Source organism: Somniosus microcephalus, chromosome 10, assembly GCF_052327205.1.
Source record: "Somniosus microcephalus isolate GS21.2 chromosome 10, FLI_Smic_1.0, whole genome shotgun sequence".
NCBI classification, from domain to species: domain Eukaryota; kingdom Metazoa; phylum Chordata; class Chondrichthyes; order Squaliformes; family Somniosidae; genus Somniosus; species Somniosus microcephalus.
In genome coordinates, this window is record NC_140996.1 from 16991011 (window position 1) to 17016469 (window position 25459).

Below are 25459 nucleotides of genomic sequence, written 5' to 3' on the forward strand. Positions count from 1 at the left end.
TTGGTGTGTGTAAAGTGTTTAAAGAAGTTTAACTTACCTTTACTTACCTTTACAACCTTCCTTCCTTCAGGTCTCTGGAGTCCCTCATCTCACCGACACAGAAAGCAGAATGGCCGCGAGCTGTCAAAAGTTGCAGCATTCAGCTTTCTGTTCAGGAGAGATCGCTAAATCAGCCTGAGAGGAAGGGATTAACTTGGAGTACAGATTGTCAGTGTTTGACAGCTTCAAACAGCTGTCAAACGCTGATATTTCATCTGTCAAAAGCTCTTGACAGATGAAATGTCAATCTGTGACGTCACCTGTTGCCGGGTGGCCCTTAATTGGCCTGGTGAGCCCGCTAGGCGGTCAATCAAGTGAAAATCGCTTGGATTGGCCACAACTCGATGGAGGCGGTACTACAACCCCGAAAGTTGTAGTCCCGCCTCCATCATGCCTCCAGTATCAAAATCCAGCCCATCGAACACACTTTGCATTTTATTTCCAAGTAACGTATATTGTACTTGTCAAAAAACAGACAATAAAACACAACTGCCCTCAACCAAACCTAGATTCACAATAGATATAAACTAAAGCTCTGCAGTACAAAATCACTATTCAACCAAAATGCAACTTTAATGCTCAGCAGTAATTTACCATTTCCGAACATGTTTGTGACTGCATACAGACATAAAGAGGCATTAAAAAATAGCTGGTGTTTGAGACAAGCCTTACATCGTTATTTAGGCCTTGAGTTTAACAGCAGATGACTAGCTAAATGCTAGCAGGCTGTTTCTATTTTATCGGCTCATTAACAGCTGCTGGCAATATTGTGCTGTAGCAATTCCCTTGTGTCCTCAGCGTTGTAGTATTATGGTCTGGGTAGGGGAGAAGGGTGGGAGGAGTCATTCACATGGTGGACAATTCTACAATGCTCCGTAATTTCACGTAAAAAAAATTACTTCACATGATCCCGCTGATGGAGAGAGAATAAAAAACCGTTTGTTGCACTTAACAGCGATGAAGACGTGCTACCTATGCTGGAACAACACTCGGAGTACTTAGGAACATAGGGACAGGAGGAGGCCATTCAGCCCCTCGAGCCTGTTCCGCCATTCAACTAGATCATGGCTGATCTGTATCTTAACTCCATCCACTCACCAAGGTTCCGTAACCCTTAATACCCTTGCTGAAGTAAAATCTAGCAATCTCAGTTTTTAAATTTTCAATTGACCCCCCAGCCTCAACTGATTGTTGGGGGCTGAGAGTTCCAGATTTTCCACTACCCTTTGTGTGAAGAAGTGCTTCCTGACATCACCCCTGAGCAGTCTAGCTCTAACTTTTAAGGATATGCCTCTTTGTTCTGGACTCCCCCAACAGAGGAAATAGTTTCTCTCTATCTACCCTAACAACTCCTTCAATCACCTTAAACGCTTCAATTAGATCACCCCTTAATCATCTATATTCAAGGGAATACAAGTCTCGTGTCTGCAACGATAGCAAAATACTGCAGATGCTGGAAATCCGAAATAACAACAGAAAATGCTGGAAAAACTCAGCAGGCCAGGCAACATCTGTGGAGAGAGAAATAGAGTTAACGTTTCGGGTGAAAACCCTTCGTCAAGACAAAGGCCTAGAAATTCAGTGGGCTGCGCCACCCGTTAGCGCCTTAAGAGGGCGCTAAGTGGGTCGGAAGCCACTGGCCATGCCTCCCGCTAAATTCAGCGGGACGCGAATGGCGGCGCTAGCCGTTAGCGCTGCGCCGCTACCGATGACGTCATCAGTGTGCGCAGTGTCCCGCTGACGCCCCGATCGCGATATTTAGATGCGCCCCCTGCTTTAACGCCGGACGCTATGTGCGACCGGTTCAGGGGTGCCTACCTGCGGCAGTAGAGGCGCTAATTAAAGGAGAGGTGCGGGGCGGCCATTTTTGTTGCTGGCCGCCTGCCAGCACCTCTCCGCGCTGCCGTCCCCGGCCTCCTGAGCTCCCCCCCGCGGAGTGCCAGCTGCGTTCCAAGAGCCCGGCACTTCTCCTCGGTGCCGGGCTCTTTTACCGGCACTCGCGATCCTCGGGGGCCCAGCTGGGCCCCAGATCGTGCTGCACAAGGCCCCTCCCCTTTAAGAAGGGGTGGAAGACCTGCAGTACCGCAGCGCGATGTGCTGCAGCGTGTGGCGGTGTGGCACGTTGCACAGCGATATTCAGTTGCAGCGCCCCAAGAGGGATGCGGGGCACCTCCAGTAGCGCCGCGCTTCCCTCTGGGGCGCTCCAACTGAATTTCCAGTGGGCGGCCGCGACTGCTTCCGGGGCACTACTTTTAGCGCCCTGGCGAGGCTGGCGCCCCAAATGGGGCTATAGTGAATTTCTAGGCCAAAGGGTTTTCACCCGAAACGTTGACTCTATAGTCTCTGCAACATTGATTCTTGCACAGGTACACAATTCCATTTAGTGAGGAATGAAAACGGGTATATCTTGATCTTCAGGGAAGAACCTTTTTTTCCCTCTTGTTATAGTGGCTGTCGGCCATTTTTTTGCCTTAGTGGTAAGAAGCCAACCAACCACTGTAATTATACTGCTTTCAGAATCTCAATCAGTTAATGAGCTGCGTAACTGGGCTCAATGTTGAAGATGTTGTTGATCCAGATGTGGAGTGCAGGTCTGCGGAAAACTCAAATGTTTACGAATATCAAGACACAATGCTGAGATATCCAGTTTATTGCCCTGCAATGCAGTTCTTAGTAGATAGCATCAGAGACACTGGGCTGGATTTTCATTGAGGAGGCGGGTAGGAGGCAGGACAACAACTTTCAGGGTTGTAGTCCTGCCTCCATCGAGTTGTAGCCAACCCACACGATTTAGACTTGATTGACCTTGTTGAGCCCGCCCAGCGGGCTCAGCAGGCCAATTAAGGGCCACCCGGCAACAGGTGATGTCACAGATTTATATTTCATCTGTCAAGATCTTTTGACAGTTGAACTATTAGCGTTTGACAGCTGTTTCCTGACAATTTGTACTCTAAGTTAATTCCTTCCTCTCAGGATGATTTAGAGATCTCTCCGGAACAGAAAGCTGAATGCTGCAATTTTTGACAGATCGCGGCCATTCTGCTTTCTGTGCCAGTGAGATGAGGGACTCCCGAGACCTGAAGGAAGGAAGGCTGTGAAGGTAAGTAAAACTTCTTTAAACACTTTACACACACCAAACACACTCTGCACTCATGCACCCATCACTCACCTGAACACCGGACATCTTGAACCCTCCAAGCCCTTCAGCCCAACGGCCCGCCTCGCTAACCTGGCGTGGTTTGGAGCTGTCGGGAATCCCACACTTCAAGAATGAAAATAGGGATTAAACTAAAAACTGCCTGTTAACTACCTGTTAACAGGCAGTTAATTGGCACTAATCCCCTTCCCGCCTCGGGGAGGCGGGTCCCAGTGCAGGTCGGGTACCCGCCTCCTTTGAAACGGGCATGGAAGCGGGTTGGGGGCGGGATGGGTTCGTGCCCCCCCGATTTTGGGATTTTAACCCCCCACACGCCTCCAATCCCGCCTCCGCGGCCTAATGAAAATCCTGCCCCATGTATGCAAACTTTTAAATTAATGAATGAATTTCCATAAATGCCAAATAATCTCCTTGTCTGCATATGGACACGGCGATCAGATATGGAGATACATTTAAGTGTCTGTTAGGGAGATTTTCTTCGAAAATAATTGTAACTTTGTTCAGTATATATTTAAATAAATGTTGTTTTCTTTAATCCCCAAAACAATATTTTAAGCATACCAACATTAAAGAGTGTTGTTAATATATCAGAGGTGAAACTAATAATATTTTACCAGTAATCTGCTATATGTGTGTATAGCATGGCAGTCAATTCATTAGTGCGCATGTAAAGTAGGTTATATTTTAACTATTACATAAATAACTAAATTCCAGTATTAAGATTAATGTATTCATAACTGTAATTCTGAGAGTCAGCGAGGCTTTAAAACAGAACAAATGGAACAATCAGGATTTAATAAAATAAGATTTGTAAAGTACTAACAGACCTCCCTCCATACTGCTCATGTTGCGACTGGGATAGGCGAAAGAGTGACACACCAGAATTGGTGCAATGTTTACATGAAATGGTAGCTATACAGATGACTTATAATATATTATAAATCTGGCATGCTGACAACATGAAGGTAACTGAAGATGTCTGTTCATATTCTTTGTTATTAGCACAAATAGAAGTATAGATTTTTGCTCATTCCCAAGGTTGAATTGGCTCCCCTGTTCTCCCCATTCTGGGACACAGTGTTATACACAGTAATCATCTTCTGTGTTTACCAGATGAATGATCCTTGAAGTGGGGGTCAAAGAGGAAGTAATCTGGAGAGTCTGAAGAATCAGGAGAAAGAAAACCAGATAAGAACCGAGCTGGATATTTTAAAAGTGAGAGAGAACTAGAAATGAAGGGAAGGGATAACTGAATCTGAAAGGGAGTGAAAAAAAAACAGAGGAATAGAGATGGAAATGACTCAACACAAGGAGAGAGAGAGAAAAGAAAGCCAAATTTATCTGAAGAACCAACTGAAAGATGAACCGAAAGAAGCAGAGCTGGAGAATCTAAAGGAATAACAGAGAGAGAGAAAGAAAGAAAGGAGGAAAGAATGGAGGAAAGAAAGAAAGACGCAAAGCGAGGATGAGTTGGAGACTTTGACGGGCCATGGTGGAGCGAGACACATGGGATGTGTGTGCGCTGGACGCCTCTTTATGCTCCAACATTGATTACTTTCCAGCAACAGCTACTAGTGGTTTCTACTCTTGCTCTTCTTTCTCAAGATGAAATACTGCTCTGATTGGGAGCTAACAATTGACCTGTTTTTATTCTCTGCTGAGCAAAACTGCATGTGTTTTTTCACATAGTCCTTGAAAAAAAGAAAGACTTGCATTTCTATAGCACCTCTCATGACCACTGCATGTCTCAAAGCACTTTACAGCCACTGTTGTAATGTAGGAAACACAGCAGCCAATTTGCGCACAGCAAGCTCCCACAAACAGCAATGTGATAATGACCAGATAATGGGCCAGAAATTCAGATCGGGGGCTTGCCGCACGTGCAAGCCCCTGATATGCACTTACCCGACGCGCTGGCCACTGACCTCCAGGGACGCCTGGAATTCAATTTTGAAAAAGAAGAATCCCGGGCAGCGTATGACGTCACGCCGCCCAGGAGTGCAGCCGGTGCGAAGCCTGTAGCGCGCTGTGCAACTGAGACACGCCCCTTGAGGTCTCAGTTTAACAGGACACGCCCCCAATGTTTCTGCCAAGCTGCTAAGCATTTTTACATGCAAAGCAGCAGTTTAAATAGGTTTTTGGAAGTTTTTTGAAGATTTTGGTAACTTTTATAAACTTTTAAAAACGTTTACATTATTTTGAAGAATCTGAAGTAGTTTTAAACAGAATTAAAGCAATTTAAAGACTTTTAAAAGCCCTAAAAGAATTTTTTAAATTCCATTTATTTATTTAGCAATGTCGTCATACGTGTCTTCACACTGTTCCCTTTGGGGAACTGTATGAAGTGGTGGAAGGATTTATGGCCATGATTAACGCTCATTCCGTGACCGTAACCATCTTTGAACCAGCCATTAGGGCGGTTAGTCCTATGGCGGGAGGGTTTTACGGGCTCCCACAAGCTATACAAGGAGGGGGGGCCACCCACACCCACGGACGCAAATATCCCACTGGAAGTCAACCCAGAATTTAGAGCCGGAGCTCCGACTCCACTTGCCGGGACTATCTGGAGCGGGGTTCGAAACCCTACCGTGATCTGGCCCAGCGGCGGGGATCCTACCGCTATGCCAAAGGCCCAATCCGATTAGCAAAGTGAAATGGCTGGAATGAGCACAATTCACGGCATTAAAAGAACTCACAATTGAACTGATGATGACCTCAGCAATCTCCTCAACGAGGTGGAGGCGCAGCGCCTGCTCATCATTGGTAATGAGAAGTCAAAGGCGCCGCAAAAAGGGCAGATGATAGCTTGGTCTTTCAAGTGGCAGCATAGGGCTCCAGTCACGGGGAGGGAAAAGGCGCAGGAAACGTATGGGTGTCACCTTTTGTGCGGAGTGGGCCTTTTGCGTAGCAGTAAGCATCCCTGCCGCTGGGCCAGAAGGAGTAGGGTTTCGAACCCCACTCCAGACAGTCCCGGCAAGTGGAGTCGGAGCTCCAACTATAAATTCTGGGTGGACATCCAGCGGGATACTTGCGTCCGTGGGTGTGGGTGGCCCCCCCCCCTCAGATGGGTTGTGGGAGCCCGTAAAACCCTCACGCCATAGGACTAACCACCCTAATGGCTGGTTCAAAGATGGATACGGTCACGGAATGAGCGTTAATCACGGCCATAAATCCTTCCACCACCTCATACAGTTCCCGAAAGGGAACAGTGTGAGGATACGTACGACGATGACCTCTTGCGCAATGCACCTCCTTGGACCCTCAGTCGCAGATGCGAGGGGGCAAATCGTGCAATTGTTAAATTTTTCATTTTATTGACATGTAAAATGTTGGCCCAGTAATTCCCTTCCAAATGCGCGAGTACGGTCGGGGTACTTACGCGTCTGGCCGGAGGAAATGCCGGTTTTCAGCATGCACAGTGCATGTGGGGAAAACCGGCATTTCCTGTCCTCTGAACGAAGGGGTTCAGAGGCAGAACGCGTGCGACTGCACAGGCAGCGCGTGCGCAGTAAAATTCGCCGCTTTCATTCATGCTTTCAGTGAGGTCAAGTCCTTACAACTTACACATGAAAAAAGCATGGGTACAGTTGCTCCAGAGGCTGCGGAGGAAGATATTTCTTATCGTGGAGCTTCTGAAAGTATGTATGTCTGTATATATTCCTTTGCGTGTTATGTATATATTCCTTTACTTATGTGTATGAATGTATTATTTAATTATGACTTTCAGAGAAAGTAACTTATTGGAAAATCATAATTAAAAACATACATTCATACACATAAGTAAAGGAATATAAAACATACATACATATACGTAAAGGAATATATGCGGACATACATACATAATTACTTATTACTGATGAAAAGTTTCTTTCTTAAAAGTGCTGGAAATGTTACATTACTCATTTTAGAACACTCATTTTCACATTCCATTCACACAGCCACAATTGCTCCTTCTACCTACCGTTCTGAAAACCCGTTTAAAAAAAAAATTTAAACTTTAAAACTTACTTAAAATTTCTTAAAATAACTTCCCTCCCTTTCCCAAACAAAAATATTGCCTTTCAGAAGCTCCACGATGTGTTTTTGTTATGCTCTTCTTTGAAATCATGCCTTGGGATCTTTTACGTCCACTTGAGAGAGCAGACAGGGCCTCGGTTTAACATCTCATCTGAAAGAGAGCACCTCCGACAGTGCCGCACTCTCTCAGCACTGCACTGGAGTGTCAGCCTAGATTTTTGTGCTCAAGGCCCTGGAGTGGGACTTGAACCCACAACCGTCTGACTCAGAGGTGAGAGTGCTACCCACTGAGCCACAGCTGAAAAGGCTTTCACTGGTCAGCCCTTAATAAGTTTTTTGTTACCAAGTTAGGCTTTGCCTTAGATATTCCCTTATGTACAGCAGTGATGCTCACTCCCATAAGCTGTCTGCCCATATCACGTTTAGGATTGTGCCCATATTACCTGGTATCTAACTGCATGTTAGCATAACAGGGGTGTAACAGTAGGTCCCCTCATGATCCGAACTCGGTATTTGGCCTCTCGCATGTGCTTGCGGTGTTGACTCTTCCAGCTTTTCGAAGACAAACTGAGAGGGTGTACTTTAACTCCTTCTTATTCTTGGCAGACAAACCTCTGCCATGCCCACATAAACAGAATTGTCCTCAACACAGCGGGTCTGAATATTCATTTGGCCACATGAGGTAAGATCTACCCTGGTCACCCTAGTTCATGTGGCTTTAATAAACATTATCCAATGCCTCCAACCTGCGACCTTTCTTTTTAAACCTGCGTGAATTTATGTTGTTTGAAAATGCCAGCCTTAAACATGACTCGATTCTGAAATTCTTTCTGTGAGGAACAAACATCAAAAAATCCTGAAACGTGACACTCTCCATATAACACGAGCAAAAAGTAAAACATATGATAAGACGGAAGAAAAGTCTCATACTGCTTTGCCTATCATTTTAGTCACATCTACTTTTTGTTATCTTTAACAGCCCATTAAATGGAGAAAGGTTTCTGTCCTTGTCACTCATCACTGTTAAACCATGATACAACTTCCCCAGGAAACAAAGCTCAAACGACTGATGCCTTTGATGCAGCCGCCAGCAACTTGTAATCTAAAACAAATAAAGAAAATTCTGTTTCGAAGAAGAGCAGGGGAAGTTCTCCCCGGTGCCCTGGCCAATATTTATCCCTAAACCAACATCACTAAACAAACAGATTATCTGGTCACTGTCACGTTGCTGCTTGTGGGTGCTTGCTGTGCGCAATTTGGCTGCCGTGTTTCCCACATTACAACCATGACTACTGTGATGAAATATTCCATTCATCACTCATCAGTATTTCTCTGCCTGTGACTGTGGTTGGTTTCAGTTTCATTTCCATTGTATTGTACTGTGTGTAGGGCTCCGCCCATACCTGGCTCCTATGTAAGCTGGCCCAGCCTGCAGCACATCCAGTACGGCAGACCTCTGGATGGAAGATACATTCTCCTCTGTGTGTTACCTTCTAAGTCAATAAAAGCCTTATTTTGTTTCGCTAACATCGAGTCTCGGATTTATTGAGGCACATCAACTACGTTTCAAAAGTACTTCACTGGCTGTAGAGCGCTTTGAGGCGTCCTGAGGTCGTGAAAGGCGCTGCAGAAAAGCAAATTCCTTCGTTTGTCTTTTAAAACAACAAATGTGGAGGGATTTAGACTAAGTCACTAATATCACTGAATATCACCAGTCACAAGGGCAGCTGCCGCACTGATGAGTAAGCCTCCCACTTATAATCAGGTTGCTACATCATTCAGCTAATAAATATGCCTTTATGTCAACAGTTAACTGCACTCCAAAAGTAATTTATTGCGTGAAGCATTTTTGAGACATTTCAACATGACAAGGCAATGTATAAATATACATATTTTATTTTATATACAATTAAATATTCAAGGAGTACATCTGAAATGGATTTGCAAATCATATACCTTGTTTTCAATAATTGCATCCACTTTGATGTTACAAAAATCACCTTTGAGTGAAAGGTAAAAATTACAATGAGAAAAGAGCCTAGCACACCCATTGTACTAAATCTAACGATGGTACAAATAAACCTGTAAAACCAGATCCCTGCTTTAATGCTCTGAACCGTAGCGCAATTATCATTAGGGATCAGCCCGCAGTGTGAGGTCTGGTCAGAGTGCTTCTTCTCTTCTTAGGCAGTCCCTGGGAACCGAGGATGACTTGCTTCCACATTAAAAATGAGTTCGCAGGTGACTGATGAGTCCAGTGCGGGGCCTACAGTCTCTGTCACGGGTGGGGCAGACGGTGGTTCAAGGGGTGGGTGGGTGGGGCGCTTGGGTTGACGTGCGCTCCTTCCGCTGTTTGCGCTTGGCTTCCGCTAGCTCCTGAGTCCAGAGAACTGGACCTTTGCTGTTTCTAAATTACTCAGAACCTCTACGTAAGTATGCTCATAGTTGCAGGCAATACTGAACTGAGCGGGGCACTCGAGTCTGCTGAGGGGGCCAAGGACCTAGGAACGGAATTGAATAAAGTCTGGAAGTAGACAGAGATGAAATTCAATACCGATAGGTGCAAGGTACTGAAAATTGGAAGAAAAACAGGCAACAGACATCACGGATGACACTGAACTAACTAATGGTGAAATGAAACAGCTCTAACAAACTCAGCACTTAACAAGTGGAGTCACTCTGGAGCAGTAATCAGCAGAGTAGATAGAATGCAGAGTTATATTACTAAATCAGTAAATAACAAGCTGAGGTGTTATGTAGATACTTCAGTGCTCTCGTCAGACCTCACACTGAGTGTTGGATTTCAAGGCACAAGGGAAACATTGAAGGTCGCAGGGCAGTGCAAAAAAGAGCCATGGCTCTGATCCCTGCTGTGAGAAGATTGATTGATGAGCAATGGCTGGAGCCATTTGGTTTTTTCAGCCTTGAAAGGATGTGAGACTGGGATGAGACTTCATGGAAGTCTATAACAGTAAAGGGTATGTAAAAAATAATCCTGAGCAACATTAGCATTTACAGGAAACTCTTTTTTAACCGGCACCTAAAATAACCGGAAATCTCTGTTAACCGGCAAAATTCAGGAGTAGGTTCAGGTAAGTTTTACTTCATATTAGTGGCCGTTCCTGGATCTGTGGCTGTGTAACTGGGGTTCGTGCACTTGTTGCTAAGCAACAGGGACGCTTGGTCTGTGGCCGGAGTTCCTGCACATGTTGCTAAGCAACAGGGAAGCCTGGATTTGTTGCTGTGTACGGAGCTCTCGTACCTTTTAACTATACCTCTCTGTAATCCAGACTTTTTGATAAACCGGCACCATGCCGGTCCCGTCGGTGCTGGATAATAAAGAGTTTCCTGTATATAGCTCCTTTAATGTAGTAAGATGACCCAAGACTCTTCACAGGAGTGTTATCAAACAAAATTTGACACTGAGCCACACGAGGAGATTTTAGGGCAGGTGGAGGTGAGTTTTAAGGAGCGTCTTCAAGGGGGAATGGGAGGTAGAGAGGCAGGGAGGGTCAGGGAGGGAATTCCAGAGCTTAGGGCCTTGGCAGCTGAAGGCACGGCCACCAATGGTGGAGCGATGAAAATCGGGGAGGCGCAAGAAGCCAGAGTTAGAGGAGAGCAGAGGGTTGTAGGGCTGGAGGAGATTGCAGAGATAGGGAGGGGCGAGGACACGGAGGGATTTGAAATGAGGCTGAAAATTTTTAAATCGAGGCGCTGCTCAACCCGGGAGCCAATGTAGGTCAGCGAGCACAGGGGGTGATGGGTGAACGGGACTTGATGCAAGTTAGGACACGGGCAGCAGAGTTTTGGATCAGCTTAAGTCAGTACTTCAAGTTTAATCTTGATGATAGCGCAGGGGGCGGTAGGCTCATACTAGTGAAGGGAAATTTAGGGCTGATTACTGATTGCTCTTTCAGTCAAAAAGGTGATCAACACAAGGAATAGCTTGGGTAGTGGAGGTGAAAACATTGGAAATATTCAATTGGGTGCTGCAATGCAGTGTGTAGATTTTGACAGATGAATGAGTTAAAATGGCCTCTCTCTTCCATATTATTCGTATGATGATTTTCTGCCTTAACTGCAAATGCACTTTCCCATGAAAATTTTTAATGACTTGGTGTAAATAGGATCATCATTTGTAATTACTCTTTAGCTTGCGAATCGTATAATTATACTATTTTTTACTCACTGAAGGGACTCAGCCTGTTGATGAACTCATACATATTCACAATGGGCAGTACACTTAATCCAGACCTAAATGATGTGCAGTGAAATGTCACAATAAAAGAGAATAAAGCAATTCAAAAGGCAGCTGTTTGCTCTGCACTTTGCGTTCACAGAACTGGGCATTTCTGCTTCAATTAAATTCACGGTGGTCTGAAAATAATAGGGGTGGATTTTCTAACCCGCCATCTGGGTGTGAAGCTGAAGTTGCGGATCAGCTACCCGATTCAGAAACCGCCCAATTTTCATGGCCGCAGATTCTATCATGACCGACCAATCCACAACATCGATTTGACGCCCGGGCGGCCAACTTAACATGTCCAAAAAATGCAACCAGAGACACACATAGAATCGTAGAATGGTTACAGCACAGTAGGAGGCCATTGGACCCGTCGAGCCCGTGCCGGCTCTCTGCAAGAGTACTTCAGCTAGTCCCACTGCCCCGCCCTTTCCACGTAGCCCTGCAAATATTTTTCCTTCCAGTACTTATCCAACTCCCTTTTGAAAGCCATGATTGAATCTGCCTCCACCACCCTTTCAGGCAGTGCATTCCAGATCCTAACCATTCGCTGCGTAAAAAAGCTTTTCCTCGTGTCGCCTTTGGTTCTTCAGCCAATCACCTTAGACCTGTGTCCTCTGGTTCTCGACACTTCCGCCAATGGGAACAGTTTTTCTCTTTCTACCCTGTCCAGACCCCTCATGATTTTGAACACCTCTTATCAAATCTCCTCTCAACCTTCTCTGCTCCAAGGAGAACAACCCCAGAACACGCTCAGAGCTCTGATTACAATTATTGGAGAATCCCAGTTACATTTTAATCTTAACAAAAGAGGCAATGGGAAAGTCAGTGCTTTGTTAACACTGAGAAGGTGAAAAGCTCCCAGGCATCTGTTGGACCACAGGGGAACTTTTAAAAGGTTGCTTTGTACCGGGTACAGTTCAACAGCAGCGAATTAGAATCTGACGCAGTGTGTGACTATCTCCTTGAGGTGCTTTTTGCACCACTTCAATCTAAATTCAATTTGGGTCCAGGATTTGTCATACATTTTCCATCAGTGTGAAGCCCAAACTGCTTAGTACCAGCGCACAATGTGGCCTACAGATCTCTCAGAGGTAGATACTGAAAAACCGCCAGGAACCACAAAAATAAAATGGCTTCCACCACCTTAAAGACAGAACTTGCATTTATTTAATTAACCTCTGAACCCTGAAGTTCATCCTGATATTTTACACGATTGCTTTGGCATTTTAATATTGTTTTCCTCTATCGACAAACAATATAAGAAACCGAATCACAGATTTTATGATGTAAAACATTCCAGATAAGTGATGGACATGCATTGGCAGGATATTGTTTTAGTTCTGATGGATGGTCCTTCCTGAAACACTAACCTATCTTTCTCTTTCAGATGCTGACAGACCTGCTGGGCATTTGCAGCAATTTCACTTTTTACTTCAGATTTCCAATGTTTCACATTTTCTTTTTAGCTCAGGGATTCTCATAATATGGACTGCTTGTAAAATATAGTCATTTGCATGAAATAAACTCTTGAGTCTATGCACACTTAATAGGGTTTGCTATTTACACACATCAGCATTGGTCCACCTTTAACTTCACTTGTAAAATACCTGGGCTCCAAATTTCCGTGGGTCACCATCCCAGGCTATTATGCCTGGAACATGCCCAACAAATGCCCTACAGCGCTGAGCCTGTCGTAGTTCACAGGGGTCAGTGGCAGGTCATCTCTTTAACATGGAGCAGGCAGGGGCAAGCACCACCATACGCACATTTCTGGCAACCATCTGCCCCATGCCCATGGACTCTCAACTCTTCCCCTGCCCTTGGCAGGGTGGGGGTGGGGGGAGGGGTGGGACGGGTAGCCAAGGTCCCCCTAACACTGGCCATGTTCTCCTCAGTCTCTTGAGCAAAGGGGCACCAGCCCTGGGTAACGTTTCCATGCCTGGTCGGGACCCCAACCAGTGAGGCTGACATATGGCCTTGTGGAATTCACTATGCCACCACTCATGCAGTGTAAGGACTACCACAGAAACACCAGCTCCCCTTCCAGGCTCAAGTACTTATTGAGTCCCTGGCCACTGTATGGGGTGGATGGGGGGTTTGGCTCCTTAAAAGTCAACCAGGAATCTTCCAGGAATGACAGAACCCTGGAGTAACCACGTCTCCATCGTTTCCCTGGGAGTTCAGTCATTCTCCCACCAGAGTTACTGCAGGAGGCCAGCAAATCCCCAAAGAATTTCAGGCCCATCCACTCCAGAACAGTCATAAACTATATCCAATTCAGTAAAAGAATGAATATTATCAGGCACATCATGCATACTTGCAGTATGCCTGTTAATCTAGGAATAACTACAAGCTTGACATTTCCTTTTCAAAGTCTCCTTTCGGTTGTGATTTCTGAGGTGTTAGATTCAAAACAAATGATAACAACACCGAACATGAAAGGAGCTATCTTGCTGACTGCATCCTAGCCTTTCAGTATTCTACACACTGGGCTGGTTTCAATTATTTTTCAACATGTTACTTTTGGAGCGTACACAGTACCACAGGGAAACCTGACAAAAACAAAATCACACGCATCACATGTCTACAGGTTGTGAATTCATCTATGTTCAGCTGCCTCATTGTGTAGCAAAAATATTCTATAAACACTATAAAACAAGGGGCATGATGGAGGCTTGATGGAACTGCAACTATCTTGTTTATACCCATGTTACCGTCACTGCAAAGTGTCTTGCAAAACACTTTGCTGTGTTTCCAAATTCAGGAGGCCATATTGACGCACACACCATGTCACTTGTGTCTGGTAAATACAATATTATTTTTACCTTCTATATTATAATTAAAAACTGTACCACCCTGCACTAGATATAGCCTCTGGCAATGCAGGCTCGACGCCGCCATCAACATGATGTTTTCTGGGCTGTTGTTGGTTCTTCCAGGAGCTAATACAACAGTACTAAAATTCTGGAGATGTGGAAGTAATTCCCCTTTAATTCGCTCAGGCAGAAATGGGAAAGATTATTCCAGCATTATCTCGAGTACTGTGATGCAAGGCCAAGAATTGGCCCACAACTGCCCGGTAATTAATCTTTTCTTGGCACGCACACAGCAGCTGCAGAAGTCTACCTATTAAAACATTTTCACTACTGAGGCAGATTCCATTGGAAGATCTTGCAAGTATTTACAGCAGATATTCATTGCAGGAAAATATGGGTTTAAAAAAAAAAAAATTATGCTCTGATTATGGCTGCTGATCTCCACTCTTTGTCCCCGGCCATTGACAATCCGACCCGGGACACAAGAGCTTCCTGCACAAGTGTTTATGACAATGATCTCGGCTTTAGAAGCTGGAATTCAGAGCAATTTCTTTTTCGCTGGGATTCTTTAATTGTAACTGCTTGGCAAAAAAAAAATTGATGCAATGCAGCTTGAACTAAGTACCGCATTCAATAGTTAAATCGAAAACCATTGCCTCACTTCTGTTCACAATGAACAGTTCCTTGATGGCACATGTCTGGTCCAGGAAACAGTGAGATATTTACGATTGGTTATTTATATCCTGAGAGTGATGCTGATGATGCCACTGCCTTATGTAAAATTAATTGTTTTTATGTTAATATCGTACCGCATAAACTTGTAGCTTAAACTCATGAGGAAGACGGGATACTAGGGAAAATAATCCAAATATCCCACTTGCCCGTTGCACATCCCATGAGGTGAATTGCAATCAACATTGTTTTGACAAACTCAGTGTGCTGTTGCCAGGGATTGACAGATATTGCTAAAAGTCCTCTGTCTGCATACCTATGCACGCAGCGAGAAATGTATGCCTTAAAGACATGTGATTGCTGTACTGACATGTCAGAGTCTCAGAATAAGAGGGTCGGCCATTTAGGACTGAGATGAGGAGGAATTTCTTCTCTCAAAGGGTTGTGAATCTTTGGAATTCTCTACCCCAGAGGGCTGTGGCTGATCAGTCATTGACTATATTCAAGACAGAGATCAATAGATTTTTGGACTCTAAGGGCATCAAGGGATATGGGGATAGTTCAGGGCAGTGGAGTTGAGGTAGAAGATCAGCCATGATCTTATTGAATGGCAGAGCAGGCTCGAAGGGCCAAATGGCCTACTCCTGCTCCTACTTCTTATGTTCTTACTCCAGTGCAGTACTGAGGGAATGCTGCACGGGCTTGACGGGCCCAATGGCCTCGTTCAGAGGTGCCGTCTTTCAGATGAGACGTTAAACTGAGGCCCTGTCTGCTCTCTCAGGTGGACGATAAAGATCCCACGGCACTATTTCGAAGAAGGTCAGGGGAGTTATCCCCGGTGTCCTGGCCAATATTTATCTCTCAATCAACATCACTAAAACAGATTATCTGGTCATTAATAAAATGCTGTTTGTGGGAGCTTGCTGTGCGCAAATTGGCTGCCGCGTTTCCTACATTACAACAGTGACAACACTTCAAAAAAGTACTTCATTGGCTGTAAAGCACTTTGGGATGTCTGGTGGTCGTGAAAGGCGCTATACAAATGCAAGTCTTTCTTTCTTATGTTACCTACACTTAGATAAAACAAAACGAGTGAAGTGCCTGGTTAGTTTTCATTAGCCGCCACGCCTTTGACAGTGAGTCACACAAGCCCCATGAAGCATGTACCACAATTTGGGCAAATTTGCCTCCTTTTAGCAGGCACCTTTATTTCCTACATCACAACAGCGACAACACTTCAAAAGCACTTCATTGGCTGTAAAGCGCTTTGGGACGTCCTGAGGTCGTGCATGGTGCTATAGAAACTCTTTTCTTTCTTTCACTTCCCGCTAAATGCTCCATCGCGGACTCAACCAAACATTAAAATGTAACGCATACAGTGTGCCAGGGCGCTGAGTGAGAAAAAAAAAATCAAACAAAAATGTTATTCCCCATCTCAGCAAATTATTCAGGACACACTCGGGTGTACAATTCAGGAAAATCCAGGCAGAAAACACGGCAAACCTCTAATTGAAATTCTCGTTGACAACATCTTTACTTAGCTGTCATGTGTAGGAACTTTCTTCTTGCACAAACAATGTAATAAAAAGGAATCCTGTGACCTTTGTTGGCAGGAATGATTTAGACACCATTTGAAGCATATTCCGTTTGTTTTGTTTTACACTGACACTAATTAATGTCCAATTTGACAAGGTATGGATTAACAGGAGCCTCTTCACACACCAACATTCTGCCCGCCTCAATCCTTTGCATTCCTTTCCATGTCAATCATCATCGCCTCAGCGCACATGCCATAGAGTAAGCGTAACTGGATTAAATATTTCAGAGTATCTGTGCAGAACTCAACTGTACTCTCCGTCCCCTCCCCACCCACCTAAAGAATTGCCTCACAACGAAATAGCTCCCTTCCCCAATGCTCCTTCCCTCCGAAGGGTTCTTTCATGCCTTGAAGATCTCCACCAACTCAACTGAAGAAAAGTAGGATTTTTATGCTTCAGTTGTATCCATTTTGCCTGTAACCATTTACATAACTCATAAGGATCTGTTCCCTAGGAATGTAGTACAGGAAACTCTTTTTTATCCGGCACCGACGGGACCAGCGTGGTGCTGGTTTATTAAAAAGTCCGGATTACAGAGAGTTACAGTTAAAAGGTACGAGAACTCCGTACACAGCAAGAAATCCAGGCTTCCCTGTTGCTTAGCAACATGTGCAGGAACCCCAGCCACAGACCAAGCGTCCCTGTTGCTTAGCAACATGTGCAGGAACCCCGATTGCACAGCCACAGATCGAGGAACGGCCATTAATATGAAGTAAAACTTATCTGAACCTACTCCTGAATTTTGCCGGTTAACCGAGATTTCCGGTTATTTAGGTGCCGGTAAATCGAGAGTTTCCTGTACACAGCTTCACCTGTACCTTGCACAATGCATGGGTCCCACCGAGTATTTTACAAATAGCTTTCACCGGCAAACGCTGATGTTTCCAGTATATTTAGGCCAAATGCTTACAGATTCCTGTTACCCCTATTATTGTGTTGCAGACAGTAAGATTAACTGCACTTATCTAATTGAAATCTTTAATCAGGTGCCCCCAACTGAATAGAGAATGACTACTTTACAAGGATATCCCACCAGCCAGGGTAAGGATGGATGTGACTGACTCTGTAAATTCAATGCGGCAGTTTACAAGACCAGGATAGTGGCCAGGAACTGCGAGACATTAAACTAATCTAGTGACATGGTGCCACGGCATGTCTGAGGACATGCGGTAGTGTGAGGCAGAACACAGATTGGCGGTTACCCATATTATGAATTTATAATGTCAGCAATTGTGTGAGGGATCGTAGCAGGGAGCAGGCTTGTGGCATAATGATGGAGAAAAGAATATTGAAGGTCGAATCACACTCGAGTGTTCACCCATATCTCTTCATGCTAGTGATGCTGGAGCACTGGGCTGCCATTGTCTCAGCCCAGGGATTGTAAGACTTGCATTTCTATAGCGCCTTTCATGACCTCAGGATGTCCCAAAGTGCTTTACGGCCAATGAAGTACTTTTGAAGTGGCGTCACTGTTGTAATGTAGGAAATGCAGCAGCCAATTTGCGCACAGCAAGCTACCACAAACAGCAATGTGATAATGACCAGATAATGTTTTATTTTAGCGACGTTGGTTGAGGGATAAATATTGGCCAGGACACCGGGGATAACTCCCCTACTCTTCTTCAAAATGAGATGTTTTACATCCACCTTAGAGAGCAGACGTCGGTTTAACATCTCATCCCAATGACGGCACTTTCGACAGTGCAGCACTGCACTGGAGTGTTAGCCTGGATTTTCTGCTCAAGTCTCTGGAGTGGGGCTTGACTCAGAGGTGAGAGTGCTGCCGAACAGCGCGTAGAGAACAAGGGAGACAATAGGGAGAAAAATGTGGGATTTTTTTTCCAATGCCTTATGGATAAAAGGACCATAAACTCCAATGGAGGGGTTCAGGAACATCATAAACCACAAGAGCAAAGCTCAAGTAACTCCCCATCATCAGCTGAACCCCAAACAATTCATCAGCTAAAGAGAGCAAGTCGCTGTGCAAGGAGCCACAGGCTTGAACACACGTTGCACTATTCTGCGCTACGACCCATTGCAGCTCAAACGTGCTAGCCATCACACTGCCCGGTGGGAATAATTATTTGTCCCGAATTCACTCACAAACATTTAACATTGTTTACTCTCGGGGACAGTGAACCTGTTAATGGCAGATGACCCGCTTGATTTTGCGAGTGTCTTCGTGGAAGTAGCCCTGTGCGACGCAGAGAAGGATTTCCATGATGTAGGACAGCCCAGGGTACCAGTTTATTTTGCACAGATGTTCAATAGCCGCTAATATTAAACGCAATGTACAAAAAAAAGTGAATAATTAATAGAGCAGAATAGAAGTAGAACGAAAATCGTCAGAAGTACAAAAAAAGCTAATCATAATTACTGACCTGTATCGGTTGTAAATTTAAATGCAGCTGGAATTGGGACTGTTTGAGAGTTCTGGGCTTAAGATTCTGAAACAAGATGCGATAATTCTGCAGTGAAAATCATGCACCCTTCAATCACTTTCACTACATAAATCTCAGATCCTATCTATATGGAAACTATGGCTGCATGCTCACCCAGGTAAAATCAGTAAACAAATTGGAAATTTACTTCAAAGAAAAATGGGCAATTTAAGTAAGAACACAGACTTTTACTGTTGGCAAAGGCACCTATAACCTAGTGTAGTTTACTTTCTTATTGCACACCCACTTTTTCGACAGGTCACTAAGACGGCGCAACATTCTACGTTTGGTCTGGAAGGGATTAAGCAACATTTAGGACTTGCCAAGGCAGCCTGCAATCAATGTAGACAGAAAACAGGCACAATTTTGTTGTGACACTCTACACAAAGCAATGGGATAACTTTGATAGGACCACCACAGGAGATGACGAACACATGAGCCTGAGTGAAAGCTTATGTGAAACTAGTACAGCTTGCAATGCATCAGATCTAGAAGAGGTAGCCTGCTGTTTGTTTGGTCTCTCCTGGGTTTTCATGCAAACTGCTATTAGAATTAGCATTCTCAAGCGAGGAGTTCACTCAGACGTTTAAATTCCACGTTTAAATTCCAGGAGAAAATTGTCGCAGGCAAAGAGTCAAAGTAAAGAAAAAGTGATAATTGCCTTGACTATGACTGTCCCATTTATTGAATGCATTCGTGTCAACTAGAGGAAGATTTTCAAATGGACATCAGGCAGGCGGTGGGCTTGCCTTATGCCTAGCTGATGTAGGGTTGCCATCTCTGGTTGGACATTTTCCTGGAGGTGTCATCACCTGACCTCCCGCCTCCAACCGTCCCTCCCCCACACTCCGGCCATTGGTCGCCCAACACGTCCATCCGCACAGTGCCCCGCCTTCCCACGGCCAATCGGAAAGCGAACAGCCTCTTCATTACCTGATTGGACGATCATTGACTGTCAGTCAAACAGCCTTCTTTCCCATGTCCAATATTTTTATAACTAATAAACAAAAATGATCAAATAATTTTTTTATTAAAACACATTTTTTCTTGTTCCTATGATTTTAGAGTCATAGGGCTGGATTTTATCAATGGAGGCGAGTAGGAGGCGGGACTCCCACTTTTGGGGTTGTAGTCCCGTCTCCATCGAGTTGTGGCCAACCCACGCGATTTTCACTTGATTGAACTTGTTGAGCCCGCCCAGCGGGCTCAGCAGGCCAATTCAGGGCCACCCGGCAACAGGTGACGTCACAGATTGACATTTCATCTGTCAAAAGCTTTTGACAGATGAAATATCAGCGTTTGACAGCTCTTTGAAGCTGTCAAACACTGACAATCTGTACTCTAAGTTAATTCCTTCCTCTCAGGCTGATTTAGAGATCTCTCCAGAACAGAAAGCAGAGGCTGCAGCTTTTGACAGCTCGCGGCCATTCTGCTTTCTGTGCCGGTGGGCTGAGGGACTCCCGAGACCTGAAGGAAGGAAGCCTGCATTAGTAAGTAAAGGTAAGTAAAACTTATTTAAACACTTTACACACAGCAAACACACTTACCTCTGCACTCATGCACCCATCACTCACCTGAACACCGGACATCTCGAATCCTCCAAGTCCTTCAGCCCGACGGTCCGCCTCCCTAACTTGGCGTGGTTTGGAGCCGTCGGGCAGCACATACTTCAGGGATAAAAATAGGGATTAGGCTAAAAACTGCCGGTTAACTACCTGTTAACAGGCAGTTAATTGGCACGAATCCCCTTCCCGCCTCGGGGAGGCGGCTCCCAGCACAGGTCGGACACCTGCCTCCTGGGAAATGGGCATGGAGGTGGCTTGGGAGCGGGATGGGTTCGTGCCCCCCGATTTCGCGATTTTAACACCCCACACGGCTCCATTCCCGCCTCCACGGCCCTGGGAAATTCTAGCCCATAGAGTCATGCGCCTAGAAATTGGGTATAGCCCCGCTTGAGGTATTAGAACTGGCGCTGCGCAAAGTTTATAGCCAGACGAAACTTATCGCCGCCTGGTGCGATATTGGGTTGCATCGCCCCTAAAGGGGATTGAGGCGTGAATTCAGGTGTTACACGGGTCTCCTAAGGCACTAAACTTCCGGCGCAACCCAATATCGGAGCGGACGGGCGCAGCACAGGTGCTCTCAATTACTGATGTCCACGAGACTTCCAGGTGCCGGCCAGCTCTTAAAGGGGTGGGTCAGTCAGCTTCAGCATCCACACTCTGCGCCTTGCAGGCCTCAGAATCGGCGCAGGCCCTTCTCTGGCGCTAATAACTTGGACCAGATGGCGAAGGTGAGACAGAGAGCAGAGCGCTTCACCAATGAGGCTCTGGAGCAATTGGTGGCCGCAGTGGAGCGCCGGCGAGATGTTCTCTACCCAGACAATGGCACGAGGCCGAATCATAAGGACTACCGATGAGCTTGGAGGGATGTATGCCAGAGGGTCAACTCCAGCAGCATGGTGACCAGGAGCCCTGTCCAATGCAGAAAGAAATTCAATGACCTCACTCGGGTCATGAGGGTGAGTGTTGTTTCTGCAAACTTCTGCATCCCTTCATTTGCACCTGACTTTATGGCTACAGGGTGGGCTGTGCCCCATTGGCCATCTGCCAGCAAGCACCCATGGTCCTTTCTGGGCACACACATGCACATTTGACTCAAGGCATCATGTAAGGGCTCTTGCACCATGGGGGGCATGAGATGATCACTCAGGGCATCACGTAAGGGCTCTTGCACCATGGGGGGCATGAGATGATCACTCAGGGCATCATGTAAGGGCTCTTGCACCATGGGGGGCATGAGATGATCACTCAGGGCATCATGTAACATAACTTCCCCTCCTTTCCCCTGCAGTCGAAGCTGGCGAGGATTGGCAAAGACCAGCTTCGCACCGGTGGAGGACCGCCACAAGTGGTCACTCTCACGGATCTCGAGGAGAGAGTCCACCAGATTCTTGGAGGACGTTTGAGTGGTCCTGTAACCACTGCAGCTGCCGACCCCATTGTCAACAGCGATGGTAAGGTTCACACCTTTAACAACTGTCTCCTTCCACTTGTTCCCCCCGCCAGCATGCTTTCTCACTGTGGACCCATGTCATAGCCTTGCCGCAATCTGGCATCCCTTGCTGCCAAGCTGTCCTTTTGCTGAAGCCACTCTTCCACCTCCCTGCTTTCAGATGCTGCATCACCAGCTCGGGAGCCGGGCCCTCAAGCTGCCAGTGCCAGTGCCTCCGAAGGCTCAATGAGAAAATTACTGTCCAACAGAAGGTCAGCAACTCTCTCCAGCAACGATCAGAATGGCCAGCCCAAATGGCTGCAGCTTTTATACTAGTGCTGTCCCCTTTAAATAGCGCCCCCCGAGTCCGAGAAGGGCCTGGGAACGCTCCATCCAACTGTCACTAATAGCGCCAGGCGAAAAGGTTGCGGGCGCCACCGAACATCCGGTCAGGGGTGCCAAAAAGGCGTTGCACACTGAAATGACGTCATGATCTGCCTGTGCCCGCGGGCGAGTGAAAAGAGTTAGCGCCGGCGCTAAAAGGATACTCAATATGGGAGGTGGCGCTATATTCACTGCGCCCGCCCGAAAATTGGGTAACGCCCCAATTCTCGGGCTCTTTAGGCGCTAATCGCTGGCGCTACCAACTGAATTTCTAGGCCATAGAGTTATACAGCACTGAAAGAGATCCTTTGTCCCATCGTGTCTGCGCCGGCCATCAAGCCCTGTCTATTCTAATCCCATTTTCCAGCACTTGGTCCGCAGCCTTGTATGCTGTGGCGTTTCAAGTGCTCATCTAAATGCTTCTTGAATGTTGTGAGGGTTCCTGCCTCTACCACCCTTTCAGGGAGTGAGTTCCAGATTCCAACCACCCTCTGGGTGAAAAAGTTTTTCCTCAAATCCCCTCTAAACCTCCTGCCCCTTATCTTGAAACTATGCCCCCTGGTTATTAACCCCTCTACCAAGGGGAAAAGTTCCTTACTATCTACCCTATCTATGCCCCTTATAATTTTGTACACCTCAATCAGATCCCCCCTCAGCCTTCTCTGATCTAAGGAAAACAACCCCAGCCTGTCCAGTCTCTCTTCATAGCTGAAGCACTCCAGCCCAGCTAACATCCTGGTGAATCTCCTCTGCAACCTCTCCAAAGCAATCACATCCTCCCTATAGTGTGGTGACCAGAACTGCACACAGTATTCCAGCTGTGGCCTAACTAGCGTTTTGTACAGCTCCATCATAACCTCCCTGCTCTTATATTCCATGCCTCGGCTAATGAAGGCAAGTATCCCATCTGCCTTTTAACCATCTTATCTAGCTGTCCTGCTGCCTTCAGGGATCTATCTACATGCACACCAAGGTCCCTCTGATCCTCTGTCCTTCCTAGGGTCCTACCATTCATTGTGTATCCCCTTGCCTTGTTAGTCCTCCCAAAATGCATCACCTCACACTTTTCAGGGTTAAATTCCATTTGCCACTGTTCTGCCCATCTGACCAACCCGTCTATATCGTCCTGTGGCCTGAGGCTTCCCTCCTCGCTATTTACCACTCCACCAATTTTCGAGTCATCTGCAAACTTACTTTTACTCCCGGCTTTGCTCACAGCAGTGTCTTGGAGATGAATCTTTAATTCCTGGAGACTCCGGGCAATCTTGGAGGGTTGGCGACCCTAGTCTAATGGCACATGTTTGGGCCTCATCTAAATACTGTGGAGGAGCTGTGTGTACTTGAAAGCCTTACCTTTGGTTAGGTCTTTTAGTTGTTCAGCCTATCTGCACATATCTATTGTAAGTTAAGTCAAACTCTTCCTAAGCACTGAATATGGTAGCCAAATACCACGCTAGAGGTTATATGTAGAACAAACCAGGCTGGTGATCCAGTTCCCATTACCTACTTTCCAATTCATTTTACAATCCGCACAATAGATAAATAATATGATGGGGCTTTGTATTTTAAGTAAAGTCCCAATGCATTGTAAACAACTGCTGTTACCAATAAAAAGCCATGCTACTGATCTACAGAACACCACCAAGCAAGCTCAAAGGATTTAATGAAATAGCTGTGCTATAATTTAGAAGGCTGACTAACAATTGGCTAAACTCATCTGCTTACTTCCACTACACTATGCTAGAATTTAAACTGCCCGGTGATAAGCAATATGATCTAACCTTTCTAAATGTCACTTCATTCAATCTGATGTCGTGCCTTGCTATGACAGCTTTCTTTGCGCATTTTAATTTTTTTAATGTCATAATACTGAACATCAATCAAATAATAATGAAAATATCAAGACATTATATAATGATAGGAGGCTACACACCACTGCCAGAAGATTTGCTTCTTGCCAAACTGGTGCTGTAATGGGCTGTTCTGAGGTACAGACTGAAGCTCACAGAGCGTAAAGAGCTTTACCCAGAATGTGGCATATTCCCTGACTCGGGAGGGTGGGTGGTGTAAATCAATAGGCCACCATTGTGCCAGGTATATACAGGGTGCTCTGGATTTCGCTGGAACTCAGAATACCACTGTTCATGTGCAAGGATTTTTTCATCGCTCCACCATTGGTGGCCGTTCCTTCAGCTGTCTCGGCCTTAAGCTCTGTAATTCCCTCTCTAAACCTTTCTGCCTCTCTACTTCTCTATCCTCCTTAAGTCACTCCTTAAAACCTACCTCTTCGACCAAGCTTTTGGTCACCTGTCCTAATATCTCCTAATGTGGCTCGTTGTCAAATTTTGTTTGATAACGCTCCTGTGAAGCGCCTTTCCCTAGGTGCTACATAAATGAAAGTTGCTGTTCTCTTATATACAACGTGGAAAAGTCCAGTGATGCTGTCAGTAGATGGTGTGTCTAGCCATCATTATTAGGCTAGCAAACATTTTATTTACTTACCAATGCATCATCTAATGACTGAGGAATCAATCATACCTGGGTCTCCAGTGCAAGAGATACTTGATAATGGTCGAAAGTAACATCCCTCCTCCTGTCAAGACAGCTGGGCTTAGGAACTGTGAATGCCGAGCCATGTTCTAGCTCCCTATGGAATAGTGTGATGGTGCTGTAACTTGTTACGCCATTAGTTTTGAGGTTGCACTTGCACCATCTTAACGTTGATATATGTTTGCACCATTTAAAAAAAAAACTGGGTTCATTCAAATATTCCAAACAATCCAGATGGGCCTTCTGACACTTCGAGACCCCCAAATTGCTGTATTCGGACCATCGTGAGGACGAGTGACGTTGAAGGACAGTGGTAGGTTAATCGGCCATTTTCTCCTCTAAAAAAATATATAGTTCGGATATTCTTCGCATTCATTATAGGTGAGGCCCTTTCTACATCTCTGGAAACATTTAATTTTCTTAAAAGGAAAGGGCCGGGCTCAAGAAGCATTCAAGTGGCAAAAGTGGCGATATGAATTATTGGAACATGAAATGTCTGCGCTGCCTTTCAAAAGCGCAGCATTCATCAGAGCAGACATTCAATT

At 45.5% G+C, this 25459-nt stretch overlaps 1 protein-coding gene across 4 annotated transcripts in view; it reads right to left on the bottom strand.

The window, feature by feature from the left end:
* The window catches only part of pcdh9 (protocadherin 9), a 907022-nt gene that overhangs the window by 821878 nt on the left and 59685 nt on the right, over positions 1-25459 (bottom strand). For all 4 annotated transcript variants that reach the window (XM_085998464.1, XM_085998463.1, XM_085998462.1 and 1 more), the window contains exon 2: positions 18927-18992. In XM_085998464.1, the coding sequence (XP_085854590.1) occupies positions 18927-18992 (66 nt within the window). The remainder of the gene's footprint in view (positions 1-18926; positions 18993-25459) is intronic.